General features: G+C 37.9%; 1 protein-coding gene across 1 annotated transcript in view; it reads left to right on the top strand.

Moving 5' to 3' along the window:
* The window catches only part of RPN12A (regulatory particle non-ATPase 12A), a 118,449-nt gene that overhangs the window by 86,439 nt on the left and 6,643 nt on the right, over positions 1-25,367 (top strand). The window contains exon 4 of the mRNA XM_089438051.1: positions 23,193-23,456. Within this exon, the coding sequence (XP_089294177.1) occupies positions 23,193-23,456 (264 nt within the window). The remainder of the gene's footprint in view (positions 1-23,192; positions 23,457-25,367) is intronic.

The following is a 25,367-nucleotide window of genomic DNA, read 5'->3' on the forward strand; positions in this document are numbered from 1 at the left end:
AAAGATAAGGGGATGAAAAGTTCAAATGACGCCAGGAAATGTTGTCGTTGAAACGTCGAGAATAAAATGTCCTCGGCAACGATGCCAAAAAATTTGGCATTGCCGGCTAAAATGAATGATAGAAAGATGAAAAATGAATGTTGTAAAGCCAAGGCCCAATACATCGATCCCCGACAACGGCACCAAAAGATGTTGTGACGCTTGACGGGCTAATGAATGGCGGAAAAGATGAGACGATTAAAACGATGTCGATGAAACCAAGGACAAAAAAACTCTATACCCGACAGCGACACCAAAAAATGTTGTCGCACAAAGTGTCTAGGCACCGCGACAATGCTCAGAGTAAGGGCTATCACTCTTTATCCTTACTCACTCCGTTTAGACTCTCTAGTCCCTAAGGTAAATGGATGAAGATAGCCTGTGAAACATAGGCTCCATGAGACTTTAATGATGAACAACTTGATGAATTTGAAGCAAGTCTCGGTCAATTGAGGTAGATAGATTAAAATAAGACACGGTCACAAGATAAAAACGACTACAGACCAGTGCTTTTAATTTGAATTAACCATAGAGTAAATAATAACAAGTTATCCAAAACAATTTGCAAATGTGATGAATAAGGACAATCATGAATGATTAAAAGTAAACTGCTCAAAACTTTAACATGCAAGAGATTCCAGATTTAAAATGATTTTCAATAACTTCTCAGATCTAGATTCAATTAACTTTCTCCAACAGTGAATATAATTTTTTTAATGTTCACGCACAAATCCCTTAATTTATTTCATTTTTAATTTTTAGAGTTTTTTATGTTTATCAAATCGTTTAGATTTTTTTAATTTTTTATATTTTTTGAAAATTTTAAATGTTTTAGATTTTTAATTTTTAGGTATTTTCAGATTTTTGAATGTTTTTAATTTTTAGATTTTTTGAATATTAATAAAAAATCAAAATCATAAAAAAATAAAAATAAAAATAAAGAAGTTGAAATCAAATCAAATCAAAGTATAAAAAAAAAACAAATTGAATTGTTAATTTTTTTTAAAAGCCAAACAAATAATCAAAAAGTCGAAAACCAATACAAAACCAAAAAAATCGAAGCCTAAAAAAAAGAATTTAAAAAAAATGAGAGTCAAAGTAAAATCGAGATTTTTTCTTTTAGATTTTGTTTGTTTATGTTTTGGTCCTAAAAAAAAATCAAAACTAGAATAAGAAAAGAATCAAAACTAAAAAAAAATCATAAATCGAAAATGCAATAAAACCTACGCTATCCTATGTAACTCGACGAATGCACACAATAAAAAAAAAGAAAACTCAAATGAAATCGTAGTGTGCAGGTCTGGTGGCGGGGATGGAGCAACTCGGTGGCAGTTTTGGAGGGATAAAGAGCTTGACGGACAGGGATGAGGGTTATGAAGCGGCTATTTGTGTTTGCAGGTGTGGATGAACAAAATGATGGCAACGTTTGAAGGAGGTAGTGCGCAGGAGGAGAAGCCGCGGAGGAGATGCCCGTGGAAATAAGGAGTCGGGCCAAGGATGAGGGTTTGAACAGGCAACATGGATGGACAGGGGCGCAACTGAGGGAGCTCGCAGAAGGGAGCCACGGGTTTAGACGTTGCAAGTTGAAGAAGAGGACGCACAACGAGAGGGAATGAGGGATGTCGACAGATTAATGGAAATGCAGCAGCGAGGGTAGAGCTGTGGATCGATGGAGGAGAATGCACATTGGAGGAAAAGAAAAACACAGCGGATTAGGCAGCATTTGAGGGATGAGGCAACAGAAGTATGGAAGGAGCTGGAAAGGAAATGCGTGGAGCAGAAAGATTCGTGTGTTGAAGAGATCAACGGATAAGGGAGGCTACAATAGCGTATGGCAGAGAGATAGAACAATTTCAGATAGCAAGGGAGAGGAATAAAGCCTAAGGCAACAAAACCCTAAAAAAAATTCGAAATTTTTTTGTTGAAGACCCTAGGCAGCAAAAACGATTTCGAAAGCCTCAGGAAGACAGCGCAAACTCAAGACAACCTAGAAAAAATGAATTTCACACTTGTGCTTCAGATTTATCGATGAAACCCTCGTAAGATTATTTCCAGATTTAAAGTATTTGAAAACCCTTGGACTGCAAATTAATTTGAATAATATCTTGCAAAATGTTGCGGAGCAGATGCTTGTGGAAAGGAGGAGTCTTGCCAGGGATGAGGGTTTGGACAGGCAGCGTGGATGGACGGGGGCATAACTGAGGGAGCTCGCAGAAGGGAGCCACGGGTTTAGAAGTTGCAGGTTGAAGGAGAGGACGCATAGCGAGAGGGAATGAGGGATGCCGACAGATTAACGAAAATGCAACAACGAGGGTAGGGTTTTGCGAGGGTAGAGCTGCGGATCGATGGAGGAGAATGCACACTGGAGGAAAAGAAAAACACAACGGATTAGGTAACGTTTGAGGGATGAGGCAACAGAAGTATGGAAGGAGCTGGAAAGGAAATGCGTGGAGCAGAAAGATTCGTGTGTTGAAGAGATCAACAAATAAGGGAGGCTACAACAGTGTATGGCAGAGAGATAGAACAATTTCGGACAACAAAGGAGAGGAATAAAGCCCAAGGCAGCAAAACCCTAAAAAAAATTCGAAAAAATTCTGTTGAAAACCCCGGGCAGCAAAAACGATTTTGAAAGCCTCAGGAAGATAGCCCAAACTCAAGACAACCCAGAAAAACGAATTTCACACTTGTGCTTCAGATTTATCAATGAAACCCTCATAAGATTATTTCCAGATTTAAAATATTTTAAAACCCTTGGACTGCAAATTAATTTGAATAATATCCTGCAAAATGATGTTGATGAACCCCAAAGATCTAGATCTTACCCTCCAGGGCGTAGATCTGGACTCTACACAATTTTCTCCTTCAGATCTTTAGCTGCACGACAACAAGAAAACACCTAAACGATATATATAATGATAAAAACTAAAACTCCAGAAACCCAAGTCAGAAAACCAAAATAATTTACAAATCTATGCACAGGAATGACAGATCTATCAGATCTGAGAAGTGTGAGTCCAACTCCGCTCCCAGATCTGATAATCTAAGACTCTTCAACAACCAGATTTATCAATTTAGCACATAAAAAGTTAATTTTTTACAGTTTAAAGGAGGTGTTGAGCTCAAAACCCTTCATGCATCACCCATAAAAAATATCTTATGATAAGCCCGGGATCAAATTAAGCTGGGCTCTTCAGAAAACATGGATCGGGAGTTGGCTAGTCCAACTGAAAACTTCCCCGAACGCCCGATGATCTAAAAATCAAGACTTTCCTGCAAAACTCAATTCAGCCATCAACATAGAGCGAGAAAACAATAATAAAACTCAGACAAATAGAGATATCTGCTATTACATTCAGAATTTAGATTATTATTCAAACCCCAGCGATTGAACAAGATACCTGTACTCAAATCACTCTTCAGAAGCTATTATCAATGGCTAAAAAGAAATTACGCATGAAAACAATACGTCTTATAGTATTTCCATAAAGAGTAACACTGACGAAAATTATCCCCAAAGTCTTTCTTTATTATCCGAATAAAAATTACACGAGAGCCTTTAGCTTAGCACACGACTCAAAGGTCGGATCCATCAACTGACAAATGACCTCCTATTTAAAGATAAATATTCCAACGGCTAGTTCGAGTGATCCTTGTCAAAGCAATCTCGACCGTCGATGAGAATTAAAATTTATTTTAATCTCATCCGTCGAAGTATTAAATTCTTGAGGAAATTTGAATTTTTCAATTAAATGCATTTTAATTAACTCAAAAATAAAAATTGAGTTAATTTCCTCAAAAATTTGATTTTGACTTAATCCCCAGGGATTAAAGGCTTAAAATTTAGCAAAATAATTAATTTACCTTCGTCCCGGGGCTTTTTAAAATTTGAATTTTAAGGACCAACGAATTTTGCCTTTGGAGAATTTAAATTTACCTAGGACCTAGAATTAATTAAATTTCTGGCATAGGGGGAAAACCCATTTGAAATTGACTCTCACAGACTACCCATTTCTGCGACACAAATATAATCCAGCAGACCAAGCAATTTGTAATAAAATAACCTAACCAAATAGTTAGGATTATTCCCAAATCACTTTTACATAGAATCGATCTATAACACTAGGATTCGCCTAAGATCCCAATGCCAAAATACATTCTGGCTTTGGGTTAAGACTGAAGGAAAACTTTGCCGACCATCTGAGAATGGATCGGTGAGACAAAAAGCCTCCCAGAATGTAGGTTGTCACCAAAAAATTAGGTTTACCAAGGCAATTAGATACACGACACGGATCTGATGAGATTATTTACATTATACACATGCACAATGGGTTTACATTGTAACATGAGAATCAGGTTGATGATGATAGCTGAACGGCATAGACACCCCGATCAGGCGCCATCCCTTTTGCGAAAAAAGGGGGTGTATTGCTATGGGTCGTTGACACGTAGTGGTCAATATGGTCGACTCCCAATTAAATCAGGAGTATTATGATTTATTCCCGATTTTTTCGGGAGTGAAAAAGTTAGCAAAAAGTCGGTCGATTTAATGGACTGGTTGAAAAAATTGGGTTGTTAGGATTTAATCCCTATTTTTTCCCGACTTTTCCCACACATAATTTTTATTCTAAACCCTCTATCCTCAACTCACTACCACTAAAAATATTTTGTGGATATTCCATAGAGGTTAAATCAATGTTTTAATAAAATAAAAAATGAGAATAATTTTATATATAGAGATGTAAAATTGATATAATATAAATAATATTATTAAGAACCAGCACAGATCCATCACTAAGGATCTACCAAGCCCTGAGAGAAAATTTCTCTAGGTGCAAACCTAAGTTTTGCACTCAAAAATAAGTTTTGACCACTACATTTAGTGATGTGCCCTAGTTGGTTGGTTAGAGCCTTGCTATTGGCAGCTTTGCTTTGTATCAATCCATTGTTGTACCTTCTAAACCTTGGAAATCCATCTCAATTGATATTATTTGTGGTCTTTCTTTGACTCAAGACAACATAAATGTAGTGTATAGTGGTAATGACCATCTTTACTCACATAGGGAGGCATAGTTTAATCTCATGTTTGTACATGTCACAATCAATCAAAAGTTCCTTCTAATTCTTATATGAAAGGTGCATTGAGTTTGTCGTGTGAGGCATAGTTTAATCTTGTGTTTGTAAATATTAAAATCTAAGCAGCATTGGTGCATATTCCTGGGGTTCAGATTCTTTATAACCATTGTTGATGTTTGTAGCATCGGAAGGTCTTCTACATAGGCTAAGTGTCTAGCAGGAAGGAGAGAGTCCTCTTCAGCTGCTTGTTTGGGAGAATCAAGTACTATGATTTTTTTCCTAAGTTTTAACTTGGGAAAAACACTAATAAATTAATGGAATTTATGGATTAATGTTTGCTATTCGTCTAAGCTTTCTAAGGATAAATAATCTCATCTCTACTGTTGATATAAGTGGGTTAGGATTTAATCCTAGCCCTCTATCATTTTGTAAATTAGGGATTTGACTCAAGTGAAATTATAAGGAGAACCTAAGGGAGAGGATAGAGACGCATTGCATTTAGAGGAAGCGATTTTCTCGAGTGAGAGGCTCGAATGACTAAGGAGAAAAAGGAGAAAGAGGAAAAGTGTGCGGCAGATATTAGGAAAGAAAATTTGTGAGGGCCAAGTTAAGGAGAGGGAAGCTGAGACTTGGAGGAGATGGGGGCCGAAATTTGTGCAGGCTGAAACTTAGAAAGGAGGCTGAGAATTCCAGCTGGCCATGTGGAGCAAAGGAGAGGTTGAAACTTCAGGAAGGGGGGCTGAAATTCTTCCAGAGTGCAGCCGTATAGGGAGGCCAAATTAAGTACAAGTGGAGGCTGAGATCTGCCAAGGCCAAATCATCTTCTAGAGCAGCTGATTTCCTTGGGCGAAAAATTACTGAGCCATTTCCAGGTTCTAATATTGCTGTGTTTTGTGTAATTTCTCTGTGGGTTTAGTCCCTAAAATTTTCCAGATTTAATAGAAAGTGAAGGGAACTTTATTGGGTGGAATTTCTGCTGTTTTGTGGTGATTTATTTATTTTTCCGCTGCATATTTTGTTTTTGAAGTTGTGGACACCAGTGTACTTATTTTTCACAGTTTCAAAATTAATTCAAGTGTAAATTACTAAATTATTTTCTGGGTAATAAAATAATTTTGAGAAAAATAAATCAAATCTGGTGTTAAATTTTCAACACCCATACATGTACCCTGCAATTCATTCGCATCCCCAGCTGTTTTCCAGATGAATTTGGAGACCTAACCCAATTTGTGTACACCGGTACCAATTTCAACCTAAAAATGTTTTTTAAATAATTAAAAGGTCCAATAGGCTTGTATTTATTGTGGGCCCACCCAGGAGATCCTAAAACAACCAAGTCCTTCCTCCCTCCTTTTACATCTTTAACCCCAATTTCATTCTCACTTTTGAATTTTCAGATTGGTCGTGTGAGCTTGGAAAAGATCAGCAGCGAAGAAGAGAGGATGTAGGGCATTGTTCACTGTTTTTATTGCAGGAAATGGGTGTCTAGTGGTTCAGCATTCTTTAACATTAGCAACATTCTTCCCTCCTCAAGTCCTCATACTTCAGCTTCATCAAGTTTCAAAGTTTTTAGTTTTTTTCTGTTTGTAAGTTCTATATCATGTTTGGAGAGGGAAGGAATATAATCTTCAATGTTGAATCATGAATTCCAATTGATGAACAGTGGGCAGTGATACAATTTGATTCTGAATGATTCCAATCTATAAATGAATTTAAATAATTGTTGATTTAAATTAATTTCAGCTCTTTTTTTTCCCATATATTTTGTATATATAAAATTTGATATATGCATCCCTTATGTACACCCATCGCAGGAATTGGGTGTCTAGCAGTGTTGCAAACATCTCAATAACATCCCGATTTTATCTCAAAATCACGATTTTTTGGCCTAGCCGATGTTTGCCGTTTTTTCAAGATATTTTTATGGTATCTTAATTTTGCTGATGTTTGCCGATTTTTACCGATATTTTCCCGATTTTTACGATTTTTTGGCATTCCGGACCCTTGCTGATTTTATCCCAATGGCGATGTTCGCAACATTGGTGTCTAGTGGTTCCACATTCAGCATTCTTCATCATTAGCAACATTCTTTACTCCTTGAGCCCTCATACCTCAGCTTTATCAAGTTTCAAGTTTTTAGTTTTTCCTGTTTGCCATTTATATATCATGATTGGACTTTGGAGAGGGAAGGAATATAATGTTCAATGTTGAATCATGAATATCAATTGATGAGCAGTGGGCACTGATATGATTTCATCTTGAATGGTTTGAATCGATAAATGAATTTGAATCATTGCTGATCTAAATTAATTTCAGTTCGTTTTTTATCCCATATATTTTTGTATATAAAAATTTTGATATATGTACCCTTGACTACACCCATCCCCTGTTTTGGAAAGTGCTGTACCTGTACCTGTTCCCAGTTCCCACATACTTGTAGCCTGGCAATGCAGGTTACAATCAAACTATTATTCTTTCTCCCAATTCTTATATGGGTTAAGCTGCATTGAATTTATGGTGTGAATGCTTCTTTTCCTATTATAGAATATACATTGCTCTACTTCTTTAGTTCTGTGCCGGCAGGTGCCCAGTTTGAATCCCCCTCAGGTGAGATGCACTTGTCTAAGCTGACAGGTTTACTAGGGATGACATCCACCAATGTGTGGAAGGATTCCTTGGGTTTACCCACAAGGTTATCTGAAACAAATCAGAAAAGTATCTGCTGTACTATCTTGGGGGTGGTGGTGTTGAATTTTCTACAAGAGCACAATAGAATACTATTTTCTGCTAGATAATTACTACCTAATGATTCTTCACACAGTATTCTTCTGCCACTGATATCATTGAGCAATTATACTTAAGAAAATATCAACAATAAATGCAGCGGAAACAATAAAGATCAGAGAAAGACAGCCATGCACAATAGAGACCATAATTTTACCCTGGAAAACCCAGCCTTGGGAGAAAACCCAGCAACTTTTCTTCTAGAAGAAATTATTCTTCAGCAAGATTCAAATTCAAATGTTTTAATAAGGTTCGGATGAGGTTCGCCATTAGGTTCAGGTATATATATAAATTATTTTGACAGTTACATGCTTTTTTTTTTTTTTTAATTTTTTTTGTTTTGTTTTTTTTCTAATTCTTCCGAAGAAAAAGATGTGTAATTTCATTCATAATTAAATGATTAAAATTTCATTTTGTTTATACACTTCAGGAGTGTATTCAGGAAGAAAGCAAACAGCTGCAAAAGAAATAAGCTTATCAGAGGATAATTACTAATAACCTAAGTTACCAGGATGCGGATACGGATCCAGATACGGATCCGGATCCGGATTCGGATCCACTAGTTTTTTTAAAAGCCAGGATCCGGATACGCCAAGGAAACGACAAGTACAAATAATTCAAATATATTTTTTATAAATTTAAAAATAAAAATAAAAATTATAATTTTTATATCTTATATTTTATAATTTATATACATTTGTAAAATGTAATACTTATATAAAACAATTAATATATTTTATTAATAACTTTAAAATTAAAGTACAAATAATTTAAATATATTTTTTATATTTTTAAAAATAAAAATTATAATTTTATATTTTATAATTTATAATTTATATACATTTGTAAAATGTAATACTTATATAAAACAATTAATATATTTTATTAATAACTTTAAAATTAATATATTAGTTATGTATTTTATTAATAAGTTTAAAATTAATATATTATTTATAAGTATTAAATATTAAGTATTCATCCAAATTAATTAGTTTACAATTAAAGTAAAACATAACAGCAACTATTATAAAATTATAAACATAAATTAAATTAAAGGGACACGAACTATTTAGATTGGATTATAAAGTGAATTGAGTTTATTAATTTAATTTGAATTTATTATAAACCATCCAAGACTAAACCTATGATAGATGGCAATTTAAAATTGGCAAAGTAATAAGCTGTTGTCAGACCTGGTCGGCCACTAAATAATCGCGGGATTCAACAATTGATTTTTCAATAAAATTTCAAAAGTCCACACAAGCCACTAAATAATCGGGGGATTCAACAATAAAATTTTCAATAATATTTGAAATGTTCTGACACGAGGATCCAACAATAGATTTTTCAATAATATTTGAAATGTTCTGACACGCACTTTTTAACAGGGCTCTAAAGTGAACTGAGCGGATCTTGGCGGCGGATCCGAATCCGTATCTGATTCGGGGATCCAACTACCCAGACCCACGGATCCAGTGACATTGCTGATAACATTCCATCTAGAAACTGAACTGCATAAATACATTGCCAATGATAGGCAGAAATACCAAGATAGAGGAAGCATAACACAACAGTCTATACAAAGTGCAGAGACTATGGATCAAAATAACCAAAGCGCATCCATAACAGTCCTGTATAAACCACATATAACAATATAAAAACCAACATTCCAGAGTGGAATGGCCACTGTCAAAACTGAAACCTATGTGAAGCTGTGACCGGCTGTAGAAAAAAGCATGTAGTGGCTCCAAAGATTCAATAAACTGACATTTGTTGCGTTCAAAAACTAATCACCATTAAGTCGCCGACAAGACTCTACGGATTGATCATTGACCATCTCCAATATGACCCAAAAATCTTTTTCCATATGAAGGCCATTCTTAGATAAGTGGTCTGCATCAAGGTTCCTTTCCCTTCACCATCTGGAGTTGAGGGAACGAGAGGGAGGATATCTGGACGCGATCCTTCAGACACTTAGATAGTGCCATGGTCCATTGCAGTAGCATCAACGAAAACCGAACAGGAAGCCAGGGGCGACGATGCCTGAGAATAGGACTTTCAACCAGGATCACCCACCAAATTAATGCCATAGGGTCTGTGCACTTTCTTTTGCATCAAGAGAACACAGTCCTTGGCATTATGTCCGTGTTGATGGCAATGCCTACACCAGAATGGAATACCCTCATAGTCCAAGATAATGGGGTCCATCCCAGGACCTAGCTCCATAGCACTCGGAAGCCCCCCTCGGATGTTAACACTGATGAGAATGCAAGCCATTGAAGTATCACTGATGGACAAGTATGATGAGTCATGGTCCAGATAGGCCCCCATTCGGTTTCCAACATGTCGAAAAATTTGCTCGTGCCACAAATGCAGCGGGAGGCCAAGAATGCGAACCCAAACAAGAATGGTGTCTGTCTTCTCACGTCTAGCATCAAAGAGGGGGGTCCACAATTTGAAAATCGCAAGAGAGGAATCAAGTTTTAGAACCTTCCCGTCCTTGAGTTTTGCATCCTCCTCATCCTGAAAATTCAGGTGAACCCATCCTTTAGCAAGTGCTCTAATAGAGACAAGGTTTTTTGTTAGAGGCTGGACCGAAGATCCCAGTCCCACCCATTCGTGAAGAAAAGGTAACCCAAATTTGTGGTTGCAAACCCTGCCAACCAAAGATTTGCTGCTAAAGTCTTCTGCTTGTTGAATGGCTACATCTAAGCCAAGAGCAGAAATCATTTGCAGATTCTCGTTCAACTTTACAAAATTTCCTTATTTTCGTTTACCTTGGGAAAGACTCACTTCTTTACTGGACGAACCTTTCTCCGACGCAGCCAAACCCACCTTATCAAAAACCCTCGCCTCCTTCAGAATGCTACTAGACGAGGGAAAATCTGGAGAAATGAAGGGGAGAGAGACCCTTGAAGAAGCCCCAGGGTTAATAAAATCTTCACAAAACCCCAAACCCTTGGAAGAGACGGCTGGAGCAATAGGGAAAAGGGAACCAAAACTTAGGTCTGGGGAATCAGAAGAAAAAAATGACGACATAGAAGGAGGATGAAGACCTGAACTCCATGGAAAAGGATGAAAACCCTGAAACCCTTGAAAACCATTGGAAGCAGAGGAAAAAGGACAAGAAGCCGAAACCCCAATTGAAGGAAAAACCTTGTTTCCACCTGTCGGACTAGAGCCCGAGAAATGTTGCACTTGGAAACTACTGAAGTAGAAGGTGACAAACCAGTTGAGCTATTGACAAATTCACCATGAGAAGCAGAGCTAACTAGAGATTGATGGGCCCGAATTGCATGAGAATCCGAGGAGCCACAATTATTTTTAGGAAGATCTACATTCCCCATTGATGGGGACATGTTATCACCCAGTTAGAAGGGGAGGGACCAGATAGGAGCCACCTATGCAAAAACGTAAACTTATTTTATATTTATATGTAATTATTTTTCAATATATATAATTTTATGTTTATTATGTTTTCATTATATTAAACTATATTTTAATTTTATCTTTGTACATGTAAACTTAAAATTAAAATACAACTAATGAAAATGAAAAAAAGCATTAAGAAACATATATAAAAATTAAAACATAAGGTGTTGTCTATTTTTCACCGAAACTAAGTCCATTGTGTAGTGTTGTCCGCTGAATCCATAAATTGATGGAGCGCTGTTCACTGTGCAATGGAGTGTTGTCACCTGTGTAGTGGAGGTTTTAGTCAAAGCGGACAAGTCTCGACTGAACAATGTTTAACAATGCTACAAACTCTTGGAGTGAGCCATCGGGTTATGAGGTGAGATGAATTATGAGGCGACCAGTTGAGTGGATTGATTAAGATTATCCCCTATTTACCTCACGACCAACGAACCTCACAGCGAAGCGAACCTCACGGCCAACAAACCTCATGGCGAACCTTTATCAAACATGCAAATTATTTTGCGGTTCCTGAAATTTTGAATCTGAAGGTTAAAATTCGACACTTAGCCTGCAGTCAACTATGCTCTGCTCTTGCAGTCAAATCTAGTCAATGTTCAAATTGATTACTCAGTCAAACTCTAGTCAACTCTATTGGACACCTAATCGCTAAGGGTTATGGTGAGGAAGTTGAACAGTCAAAGGGAGTCCAAGAGACCTTGGAAGATGAATCTAAGAGTCACTCCAATGTATTATAAATGTATATCATATGAATAGGAGATGCATCTAATGCTTATCTTTCCTATCTTCTGTTTTCGCCATGGTTTTGTTTAACATGGTATCAAAGCTTGGGAATTCTGAGGCTGCTCTAGATTGAGCCATTGGTTTTGTGGCCTCTTTGTGCATATCAGTTTTGCCATCAATTAGTGAATGTCCTGTCAGCTAAATTCTAGTTGTGTTCTCTGTCATAGAGTCAAAATAAAATAAAATTGAAAAAGACAAGTGTTCTCAGCTCAGTGTTTCTACCGTTTTGGCTTGTCAGGCGTCTCAGACCTACCTCTGCATAGCATATCTACCGCTTCAACCTACCATGCTACCGATTATCTGTCATCCACTTGGCTCGCCTCTCTGCTGTCAGTCCTACATTCCTTGGCTCAGGCTTGAAATTTAACAAGAATCACAAGCAGACAACCCACTAAAAGCATGTTTACTGCTAATGCATATTTCTTTGCCTTTAGAAACATTTTTCCTCTTCTTGCGCGTCATTTATGCACTAGAAGATAGAGATACTGCCTACTTACAAGGATAGCGCCCATTGCAATTGCAGAGACCTACTCGAATCTCATTATAAGAAAGTGTGATCATTGTTTTAATTAGCGTTTTCGATTTCTTGAGGGAATAGATTTTTTGTAAAAGCTATCTCTGAATTTGTTGATGTTGCCTCCGCCAACACTGTCATCATTTTCAACCAACGATTTTCTCTGTTGACTGTCGCTTAAACCGCATGGGACTTAGCCCATTTGAACTCATTGTCACAATTCTTCAAGAGAACTCATTTGCATGCACATAGGTAAGGTGAATTCGAGAATAAGGGGCGTTGCAGGCGAAAGAAAGTAGAGGATTGTAATGCACAACTGTGCACAAAGTTACCTGCATTTATTGTTCCAAAACAACTTTGCTGGCTTATTTCACTTAGCGCCTGGGTGTCAAATTTCTTGATTCGGTTAAAGATTTAATGATCCGAGGATTCTGTTGAATTGCCTTGCAAAAGATCTTCAGAGCAGTTAATTCTTCAAATCCAAGAATTTTTTTAGGGAAAGGATTCTTGAAGATTTCTGTTGACGTTTTGAAGCTCTTGCGCTCTTCCCACTGCGCTTCCCACCTTTCCGTGGCATCACCATACCTCCTCCTCCGTAGTAATACTTTGCCCGTTCCTCCCAGCTGCGTGGTAATACCATGGCTCCATACGCTATAATATATACCATACAATGCTCCCAGTAGTAATACCATACAATGGTTACCACCGCTTCAAACTCCTGTGTTCGGGCCACAGTCCACCTCTCTTCCCATTCCTTCACAGCGGGGTCTTCAGAGGCACCCTCGTTCTTATTCAGTTGGGAATCTAGTATTTCGTCCTTCATATTTGGAATTTCTGCCCCATACGAGCCATGTTCTTCATCCATTTTTCACTGTTTTCCTGACTAACTTAAATGGGATAAAGCGGAGAGAAAATAAATATTTTTGATATGCAAGAGAAAGCGCAGTGCGCTCGAAATCTAGAGTTATGAGCGTGAAAACCAGTGGCTGATCGAAAAGGTAGACAAAGAAGTGAGGGCAAATCGATGTTGGTGATTAGCGAGAGGTAAAATAACCACATTGGGTGCTGTCGTGTAGGACTCATGGAGGTTTTGGTTGTCGCTGCTTGGGCACCGTCACAGTTAGCCTGCTTGAAGATTTGAAGGTTGAAGGGAATACAAAACAATTTGGCATTATATTGAATGCTGGAATGGTGAATGAAGCAATGAGTTTCTCCTTCTATTATGTGTGTGGAATGGTGCGTTGAACGTGAACTACATGCTTTGAACAATGCTGAGCAACAATTCATATGTCTTGGTTGAGGCTGATTATGTATTCTGTTCGAGCTATTTGAATGATTGTGGTTCGAGATTCAATACATATCTGTGGTAGTTAATTGTATGTTGTAGTCAGTGTTATTTGTATATTATATTTGTTGCCAAATCTCCAATGTTGATTCATTTACGCGTTGATTTATATGTGCCTCAATTTGATGCATTGAATTACAATAAGATGGGTTGAATTATATTTTCGTTGATGTATTGAATGCCAAAGCATCCATGTGCATTGAGCTTTGAAGTCAAGCCATTTATATGTGCCATTGCAGTAACGAACATCTACGTACAATGAACTAAGTTTCTGGCAGGTTTACTGAATTTCTTTTATAGAGTTGATATTGTTTCAAAAGGAAGGAGGTTGAAACTCAAATTGATCCAAGGAAACCAACGAAGGCTATTGGTGTAAGAGGGTGGAATTTGAAGTGCTAGTTGTGAGTTTTATTGTCAGTATTATTTCTAAAATCCTCCTTAGCAACAATATTTGATCTCATGACATGTACAAGGCAGTAATATCTCCCTCTCACATCTTTGTTGAGTTGAATTATACACCTAAAAAATTTGTGTTGGTATCATTTTCTATCTTTGAGGCCAAAATTTTTACTTGCACTTATTGGTTGAGCTTGAAAAATGGTCAGAATTACTGAGTTATTAGAGTTGCCAAATACTTTAATGCACTCCAATGGTCATGATACAATTGAAATTGGCAAAGACACTCTCTCTGACATTCGGACCTGTCTGCAAACTGCACATGACGAAATTGTTTTTTTTTGCAACTTGAATCTCAGCTTCAACAAGAAGAATTACAATAGTGGAGTTATCATTTTGAACTTGTTTTTCTTCAGAACATTAAGACATACTCCCATCAGCAACAAGAATATAAAGTTGAGGTTGATTCACATTCAGTGCCTAGTTCAAGAGCAGATTTGCATGCAAATGAAATAGTTCAGTGTGCACTTCCCAAGCCCATCATTAGACCTTGGGAAGAGCTTGCCCATAACAAGCACAAAACAGGCCTTGGATATGATAAGGAGGCATCCTTTCATATTCCAGACTATTCCAAGCCCATTCAATATCAAAGTGCTGGGTTTCTTCATGGCGGTTCACCTTCACCTGTTCCAGATTCTGCTCCTCCACATTGGTAGCCAAAATTTGTTAAATGCCAATACTGTGATAGAGTTGGCCATATGAAGGACCACAGTTTTGATCTTCATCCATGTGAACACTGTCATAAAATCAAACAGATGCTTCAAAAACAAGCCTCCTGCAAGAACAAAGATTCATCTTGGATGGATCGCTTCTTGGTAATGGGCTTCAACAACCAAAAAGATATTTCAGTCATATAACATAATTTATTCTAGAGTATTGAACAATCTTGCAGTTGAGTTTTCTCCATCTTCTCACCTTGTATCTGAAAGGGGGGGAAGTGATGGTCATATACAAGTTTCAAAGCCACATAAAGCAACCCTGAGCCACAACTTGCCATACCAGATTCAGATTTGTAACTAGAAACAAAGATGCCCCTGAGCATGCCTTTAGTTGGTGGTCAACCTTAAACCCTCTATGCGAGGTTGAAACTTGAGACCTCCCTCTTGAGGTTGAGCTTCTCCCTCTTCAAAGAATTGGGGACACTTCCTGTAGCAGAATACTTCAGCTTCTTGCCAGCTTTGGAAGAGTTCTAGGAATTGCATTAAGCATTCCAGAGTTGGTGGTCATCCTTAAACCACCGCAGGTTGTAGACCTACATTTTCCAAGTTGAAGGTCTCCCTCTCCAAAGCATTAGGGACACTTCCTCTAGCAGAAGATTTCAAATTCTTGCCAGATTTGGAAGAGTTTCAAGAACTGCACTAAGCATTCCAGTGTTGGTGGTCATCCTTAAACCACCACTTTATACCAACATTTCAGAGAGCACATTCAGCCTAGTGTTGCCATGCATTTTTGCTCATTTTGTATTACAACTCTCTTCTTGGACTCATATATACCCCTTCGAATTAAGGGGGGGAATGTTGGACACCTAATCCACCAAGGGTTATGGTGAGGAAGTTGAACAGTCAAAGGGAGTCCAAGAGACCTTGGAAAATGAATCCAAGAGTCACTCCAATGTATTATAAATGTATATCATGTGAATAAGAGATGCATCTAATGCTTATCTTTCCTATCTTCTGTCTTCGCTATGGTTGTGTTTAACAAACTCAACCCCTTTTTGTCACACGTATATATATATATATATATATATATATATATATATATATATATATATATATATATATACGCCAATGTATTATAAATGTATATCATGTGAATAAGAGATGCATCTAATGCTTATCTTTCCTATCTTCTATCTTCGCCATGGTTGTGTTTAACAAACTCGACCCCTTTCTGTCACACGTACATATATATATATATCAAATGGGGGTGAATTAGCTCAAGGGACAAACCCTTTCATGTGGCTAGGCCAACTTGATGCCCCCAAAATAAATTTATTTTGATTTTTCTTCAAGATTGACTTAGGCATGCGAGAATACCTCCCGATGTTACAAAAAATCAACACTCCCTCTTAGCGAGGGAGGTATTCTTCTTGGCTGCAACAAATTTCCCCTTGGTTGAAATTTCTCCTCCATAAGAAAAGTTCATGAGCTTGCTATGTTGATGCATATCTATAGATCACTCCATATTGGAGTAGGCATTGTGACTCCTCACATGCATGTCTATAGAATATAGATCACTCCATCTTGGAGTAGGCATTGTGACTCCTCACATGCACGTTTGTAGATCGCTCCATCTTGGAGTAGGCAATGTGACTCTTGGGCCATGTACCCCTTGCCAAATCTGAATGGCCTGGCTAAAGTCTTTTATTGCTCCTCAGGTAAATTTATCAATCTCCTCTGGTCAAATCAACATGACCCAGCCAAAGTCCTTCATGGTTTTTCAAGATAGGATCTGCCCCTAGACCATTCACCTTTGGCCAAATCAACATAGCCTAGACAAAGTCCTTTATGGCTTCTTAGATGAATTTCATATATCTCCTCTGGTTAAGTTAGCATGACCTAGCCAAGTCCTTCTGGTTTCTTAGGAGAAGATCTGTCCAATCCTGCAATTGTCCTAGGCCATTCGCCCCTAGTCAAATCAGCATGACCCAACTAAAGTCCCCTATGGCTACCCAGGTGAATGTATCCATCTCCCTTGGTCAAATCAACATGACCCAACCAAGTACGTTTGGCTTCTCAGGAGATGGTATACCCAATCTTGCAAAGACATCAATGCTCCCTCTCAATGAGGGAGACATTCTGCATCACGCCAAGCTTGTCTTTGAAGTATACAAACTTTGCTCTAGATAGAGGCTTGGTGAGAATGTCTGCAATCTGCTCGTTTGTGGATATGTACTAGAGCTTCACTACTCCCTTTTGCACCATGTCTCGGATGAAGTGACTTGATCAAATAGTCCCACAAGAAGCTTCCGAAGCCACATTTCTTCATCATTTGCGACAATGGATGCGATATACTCTGCCTCTGTTGTATTGAGTGTGACAAAAGTCTGCTTTTGCTTAGCCTAGATATCATAGCTGATCCCAAGCTGAAGTAGCACCTTGAGGTGCTCTTCTTGTCCTCTACACTCTCGACCTAATGTGAATCAGTATATCCCTCCAACCTTACTTCACCACCTGAAACATAAACCATATCCAACTGGACCACGCAGGTACCTCAACACATGCTTTATTGCATGTCTTGGCTCAACCATAAATTGGCTAGCTTCCTCCACTGGACCCATCACCACAACTGCTTTCTGGTCACCCTGACTAGTTGCTCCCTCTAACACTAAAGCAAATCCTCCTGTGGCAATTCTGGCTGCCTCCTCTGCTACTGTTGCTCCCTCTATCATTGAAGCATATCCGACTGTCTGACATGGTCCCCTCATAGAAGACATATTGCTCCTAGAGACCTCCCATCTCTGAGCATCTAGTCAACCTCAACCCATGACCATCCTCTTAGTCTTGGATTTCTCCTTAGGTTCCTCTAGCTTTGGAATGATTTTCTCCACATGATTCTGAAGCTCACTCTTCCACGATAAGGAGTATCCTGGTCTTCTAATATCTGAAGTTGATGGCACCATCTAACCTGTCTTCAACTCTAAGACTTGGTGCCATTTTGGCAAGAGATGCAAAATTAATCGAGTTGCTGAACACTTGTTTCTTAGGCTGATTTTAATGTTTACTCTTTCAACAAGAAGGCTTTGATTCCATGTTGAATTTTCTACAAGAGCACAATAGAATACTATTTTCTGCCAGATATTTACTACCTAATGATTCTTCACATAGTATTCTTATGCCATTGATATCATTGAGCAATTACACTTCAGAAAATATCATCAATAAATGTAGTGGAAACAATGAAGATTAGTGAGACAATCATGCACAATAGAGACAACAATTTTACCTTTTGAAACCCAACCTTGGGAGAAAATCCAACAAATTTTCTTCTGGGAGAAATTATTCTTTAACAAGGTTTACAAATTTAATTTGTCTAGAAATCTGTGTCAAAATCCAAGTCAAAATGCCATTCAAACTTGGTCAAATTCTAGTAGGTCAACATTGGTTAGACCAACCAAAATACATAGAAGTCAACATTGGTCAAATAGTCAAATTGTGGTCAATCTGTGGCCCTGCGACCAATTTGTGGTCATATTTCAATGTGGTCAACTTTGGTCAATGGTCAACTCTTATCAATGTTCAAACCTATGTTGCAGGAAACGTTGCCCCCAGGTCCGTTTTAGCCATGAAATGAAACGAAAATGCGCACTATACGGCCCGAAAATGAGTTTTTGGTCTGGGGAAACGTGGCTAGTATGGCTGGAAACGAGTTTCCAGGCTGTACGACGAAGTTTCCACTTCATATTGTGATTTTTCTTTTTTGTTTTTTCAGTTCTAATTTTTTATTGGGCGAATAAAATATTTTGTGGATGCTTCTCTCAAGTTATAAAAAGACTCTCGCCTCGTTCCCTCATCACACAATTGAGCAAGTCGTTTCTCTTAGAGACAAACGATTTTAGCGAAGGAGAAAAGAGGAAGACAACAGTGGTCTTTTGTCTTTATAGTTCTTGCAGCCTCATAGTCTTTATTGTACTTGCAGCCTCATATATATAATAAAGGCTGATTTTGATATATAATAAAAGTTGATTTTGGATATTCCGATCTTGCTATTTTCATTATGTGATCATTCATGAGTAAATGTGATGTAAATTTAATCATAATATTTAAACTTTAAATGTAATAAATTATAATGTATCATGTATGCTTTATGATTGCACATAACATTTCTTAAATGTCCTAAATATATAATATAATATATATATATATATATATATCGTGTTTCCCCATTTGCAAAATTGGGGGGGGGGGGGGGTTCACGTTTCGTACCCATGCCTGTTTCGGAAACTCGTACCTGTTTCCCCGTTTCATGCAACTTAGGTTCAAATTGATTACTTGGTCAAACTCCAGTCATCTTGGCTTTTTTCTGTCACACACGTGACTACTGTAGAAGAGAGAATATGTTGAATGATTGATGATGAAAATGAAGTGTCACATCATATATATATCCCCAAAAATAAATTTATTTTGATTTTTCTTCAAGATTGACTTAGGCATGCATGAATACCTCCTGGTGGTACAAAAAATCAACTGGGGGGTGGGTGTATGAACAAGGGATACTCCCAATGTTTGAGGTTGAAGGAAAGAAAATCCAAATGGATGTCTGGTTGCTCCTCTTGAACTGGGAGGTAGTTTGATGGGCCAAAGGTGCTCTACTCTAGATTTGTCTGGAGCTGATCTTTCTGATGCTTTGAGAATGTGTGGCGTTATGAATGGCTCGACACCTTTGAATTGGTCTTGATAATATTAGTGGGCCCACTAGAGGGAGAGGTTGGGGAGAAACCCATGGTCTCACCATCATGCTGTTTGGTGCACTCTGGAACTTTTCATGCTGGTTGTTGCTCTGATTTGTGGGATCAACATGGCAGTATAAGTGATCGTCTCGGTCATCTCAAGGTGGGGCATGGTGTGTAGGAGTTGAGGTTTGTGGTTGAAGATCTCCTTGATGAAGAGGGCTAAACATCTCTTGCCCTGGTACTAGAAGAAAGTAGAGAGGGAGCCCCCATAAGTACCTATAGAGACAGGGATAACATCTTCTTATCTCATAGTATAGGGGGAACCTAAAAATGAGGTGCATCTTAGTCTTTGGCTCATGTAGGTGGCACACCTGGCAAATCCTATCATATCGTGGTAGATCATCTGTCTCTATCTGGGGTCGATGAGAGCCGACCCAAAGCTCTTCAAGTGAACCTTGAGAGAGTGCATCCAATGCCTGTGCGTATGTGGCGGCCAGATGATGATGCTATTCCCCATATCCAAAATGTGCTCTAGCTAGAAGGATATCTTTGAGCCCAGGCTCATTGGAGGTGAGGTCCAGGTGACCTGAATGTACAATCTATGGATATCCTCTTTGATAACCTGATTCAGTATATAGTAACTCTTTTATTCAATGATATGAGCCATTGACCTTAAGATGGTATGATTGAACTGGACATTCGATGTTGGTAAGTTAAAGTCTAACTGCCTGACCCGTTTCAACGTTTTCCAGATTCTTGTTATCTTCTATTTTTTCTGTGGCATATTTTCTGCAACCATTAGCTCTGTTTTTTCATCTCATGAGTCTTACAGGAGTAATGAGTCAGTGGTGATTAAGTGTTCTGATTAGATAGCTTGCACACATACCTTGAACACATTCAGTCAAAGTAATTTTGTAAGTCTTCTTAGAATTGTGGGAGGGAATTAGCTTGATCTCTATCAGCTTGCATAACTTGCATGGATAATTTGCAATTCAGAGGCAGTAGTCTCTTTTGTTTTGTATATTCATCTTAATCCAACACTTGTTGAAGGATTATCTTAGATCTTTTCATGTTCCCAATAAATAATTTTGCTAAGGAGAATTCTCAATTTCGCAATTTTGGCGATTAATAAATATTTTGGCAAATAAACTTAGGAAAAGTGGCTTGTGGAGGCACAATTTAATTTTTGGAGAGAAAAGAAGGCTAAACTTAGGAGAAAAATAATTAAAGTGGTAATGGGTTGTGGGGACCACTCAAAAAGGGAAATCAAATCCCCTTAGGAAAAATTGAACACCAAGGGAAGGGATGAGAAGGACGGTCGAATTGGTGGAGCCCACAAGGAAGAGGTGAGCGACAATTATAAAAGGGAGAGAAGAGCCTCACTTTTGCATCTTTTGGCATTTCATTTTTAGAACGAGAGCTTACTTGAGCTCCTTAGCCAATTCAACCAGTGTTGTTTAGCACAAGGAATTTCCAAGCGAAAATTCCATCTCTTCTTCAGTGAACTCCGAGTGTCACTCTAGAAGAGGATTTGAGAGTAGAATCCGACATTTGGAGGGTCAGTTTTCAGCGATCACTCAGCTAGTGCGAGTTCTAGGAGGACGCAGTAGAGGAATTCGTGGAGCTTGGGAGGGCAAGCATTTGCTGGAACTCAAGCTGGAGAATTTGCAGGAAATTTTTCTTGTGGAGGACGAGTTTTTCCTTGGAGGTTTTCTGGACTGAGAACACTGCTATTTAGAGTGCTGAATTTCTCCTCTCTAGGGCCCGCGCAGGGGTTTTGTGGGCATATAAAACGCAGAGTTTGGAGTGGTGATTTTATGCAGGATTTGGGCTGGGAATTTCGCACTAGTTTGGGCATTTCGGGTCAGCTGGAATTAGCTCAAACTATTTCTGGGTTTTGTTCATTGGGGTGTGAGGAGCCTCCCTCTAAGTTTTCAGAATTCTTGGAGCAGTTGAGTGTTCTCCAGCAGCAGCAGCAGAAATTTCTGAGCAGTGCGTTTGGACAGATTGAGCCATTTCAGTTGGAAATTTCACTTAGATTCTCACCTGGGTATTGCATACTTGCAGTAGCAAGCCCAGGTTCTATCATTTCACTCCATTGTACTCAGTTCCAGTTTGAAATTCAATAAAATGGCTCAGATTTATGGCTGCTATTCTATGGTTCACTGATTTATACTTGCTTGTGTAAATTTGTGCTTGCATGTGTTGATTTCCTTGCTGTAGTTGAGGGCATGTATTGGATATTCACTGTATTTCCTAGTTTGGAACATTACAGATCTCTATGGACAGATTAGATGAATACATGTAGTTACAATGCTCTGATAGAATTTTGAATGTATTAGCTTGATCTCTATCAGCTTGCTTAGCTTGCTTGATAGTAGATCAATTTTGTTTAGTTCGCTAGCCTGTCTTATTTCCTGTATTCGTTGAATCCAACATGTGTGGATGGATTAGCTTTGATGTATATGCTGTTTTCTTAGGTTGCATTATTTGAATGCTTTGTCTTGTTTTCTATATCCATTTGAATCCATGGGAATGCACTTTAAGCTTCAGGTCGCAAAGATTCTAGATGAATTCACTTAGTGGCACCAGTTTGTTTTATTTTATAATTCCTGCAAATCAGTTAGACTTGGCTCCATAATATGCTTTAGGTTTGGGTTGATCCTGTATGGGTATACCATATGTGGACCTCTTCTTCGTTTGTTCTATTATTATCATAAACAAACTGTAAAGAAAATGAATTAATATACAGTTGGTTGCTGGTGGAGGTCTTCCATAACTTAATGTCTAGATATTATTTCATGGCTCTTGAAGCCTGGTACGCTGGGCTTGTTGATTGTGTTTATGAATTTTTAAGAGTCATTCTTGTAGTATTATTAAATTTTCTGCCTGCTTTTGCTTGGGCAGGATCAAGTTTTGTTTGCTGAAAGTGATTTTTCTGTATCTTCACATCAGTAGATAATATATGCATCTCTTCAAATTTGTGGCCTTTGTTTGCTTAAATGGGCTATTAGTATAATTGTTGCAATCTCATAGAAATGCCGCTGCTGTTTTCATGGACATATTGCAATTAATTGCTGGCTTTAATATTCATCTTAATGATTTGTTATCTTGGTTGCTGAAAATGATTTTTCTGTATATTCCCATCAGTAGATAATATTAGCATCCCTTTAAATTTGTGGTCTTCTTTGTTTGCTTGAATGGTATATTAGTAGAATTGTTGCAATCTCATAGAAATGCCACTGCTGTTTTCATGGACATATTACAATTAATTGCTGGCTTTAATCTTCCTCCTGATGATTAATTGTCTTGTAGTGTATATCGGATTGTAGTCAGCATTTCATTCTCCTTTTTTTTTTGTCTTGATACAGAGATCTTATTCCACCATCTGCTCAGGAATATCCGATCCTGGGGCTCAATTTACTGCGTCTTCTGGTGCAAAATAGAATTGCAGAATTTCACACAGAGCTGGAGCTCCTTTCACCTGAGGCACTTGAGAATCCATGCATTAAGCATGTTGTCGAATTAGAGCAATCATTCATGGAAGGTGCCTATAATCGTGTTCTCAGTGCTCGGCAGGCAGTCCCGCATGAAACTTATGTTTATTTCATGGACCTTCTTGCAAAAACTGTCAGGTGAAGTTCTATTTTCTTTGTTTCAGTTTTTTAGTGATTTATATTATAGATTATCCATATTTATACACATGTTGAAGAAAAGGCAAGTTATTGAACTACATCTTTGCATGGAGATAGGTTCAGATTTGGTTACTATGGTAATAATTGTTTATATTAATGCTCTTACTTGTTATTTTGTGTTTTGTTATATCTCTTTGTCATAAAAGCTCTCCCAGATCTTATTAATGTGGCATTTTTGTTGGTTCTTCCTTTGAATCAGAGTCAAGATTTGCTACAGTGGTAGGCTGTGGCCATAGGGAACATAACTATGCACATAAGGACTCCACATTTTCAGAAAAGCAATGGCTGCCAAACTTTGCTTGCATTTAGACACAGGCGTATCTAATGTTTTGTCCCAAATATTAAATAGATTTTATAGCACGCCTACTTATTCAAGAACAAATTTCTCGTGAGGATCAACTTAACCAATGTAGTCCTTGGTATCTATTTTCCAGAAATATGAAATGTAATGGGAAATGGCAATAGAACAATAAGTGGGGGCCGGGGTTTTGAGATAAGAAACAGCCCCTGCTTCCCCTTGTTGAATTTCCATGGTACTCAAGAATCTAGTTTGGCTCTTGAAATCTCCAATGCAAACGCACTCAAATGCCACGACAAAATAAACACAACAGTGAATCAACTTGTACACAATACACAATTTTTTCAACCCATCTTCGTTATATTACAAATATTTAATAGAACAGTCTAGGGCTCTTGTACCAGGGATCATGGCCCTTACAATCAGCCCTGATACAAGACAACTAGGGCTCGGTATCAGCAACAACTATGATGACCAATCTACCCTGAACAAAGTACAACTCACCTACTTCTGTTGATGCACATCCACAATTTTTTTGTTATGAACAAAGTTCATATATGCAGCAGAATACTTAGAAGATCTGAAATATGTAAATATCCATTATAGGACAAGTAGTATATTTATATAGAAATGTACAAGAGGTATGAGATGATGGAATTTTTACAAATGAGGGCCTGCTTATATACCCAGGCAGATGCCCCTTCAGTATGCTAATCATTGTTAACTATTTATTATTAATAATTTACATTCACAATATTGCCTTCCTCTTCAAAGAAGCTTTGTCGTCAAAGCTTATTGCTGACAAGGCGTGCCCTCTTGTTTCTTTATCTTGTAATCTATTCGCAACTTTCAGAAATCTTCGAGTTTTTATCTTTGATGATACAAGATGATAGGATCCTTGGAGTGATCAATAAAATTTTCGAACTGAGAAGGGATTTGCCCATCCTAAATTAAATTTTTGTGGAATCTTGCTGTTACTAGATACTTTGTGTGAATTTCTATGACAAGACTGAATTGCAGTGACATTAGTAGTCTTCGGTGTTGAAAAATGTATGTTGAAAATAGTAGTGAGAAAGGTCCTTATTTGACTTGTGCCTTAGTCAAAGAGACCACAACCACTTTTTCCTTAGCATGCATGGGTTCCTAAAAGTTAGGGCGAGTTCTTGTAAATTAGGACAGTGCATGAAGCAGTTTGAATGATGTGCTAGAGTGGAAGGCTCAATTTGTTGTCTTCTAGTGCGAGTTATTATGACAAGACTGAATTGCAGTGACATTAGTAGTCTTCGGTGTTGAAAAATGTATGTTGAAAATAGTAGTGAGAAAGGTCCTTATTTGACTTGTGCCCTAGTCAAAGAGACCACAACCACTTTTTCCTTAGCATGCACGGGTTCCTAAAAGTTAGGGCGAGTTCTTGTAAATTAGGACAGTGCATGAAGCAGTTTGAATGATGTGCTAGAGTGGAAGGCTCAATTTGTTGTCTTTCTTCTAGTGTGAGTTATCTTTGGAAAAAGACAAATGAGTCACAAGTTCTAAATTGAGGCAAGACGAGTTGG

Source organism: Pinus tabuliformis, chromosome 9, assembly GCF_031772625.1.
Source record: "Pinus tabuliformis cultivar Carrire ecotype Pingquan chromosome 9, CPIR1, whole genome shotgun sequence".
NCBI classification, from domain to species: domain Eukaryota; kingdom Viridiplantae; phylum Streptophyta; class Pinopsida; order Pinales; family Pinaceae; genus Pinus; species Pinus tabuliformis.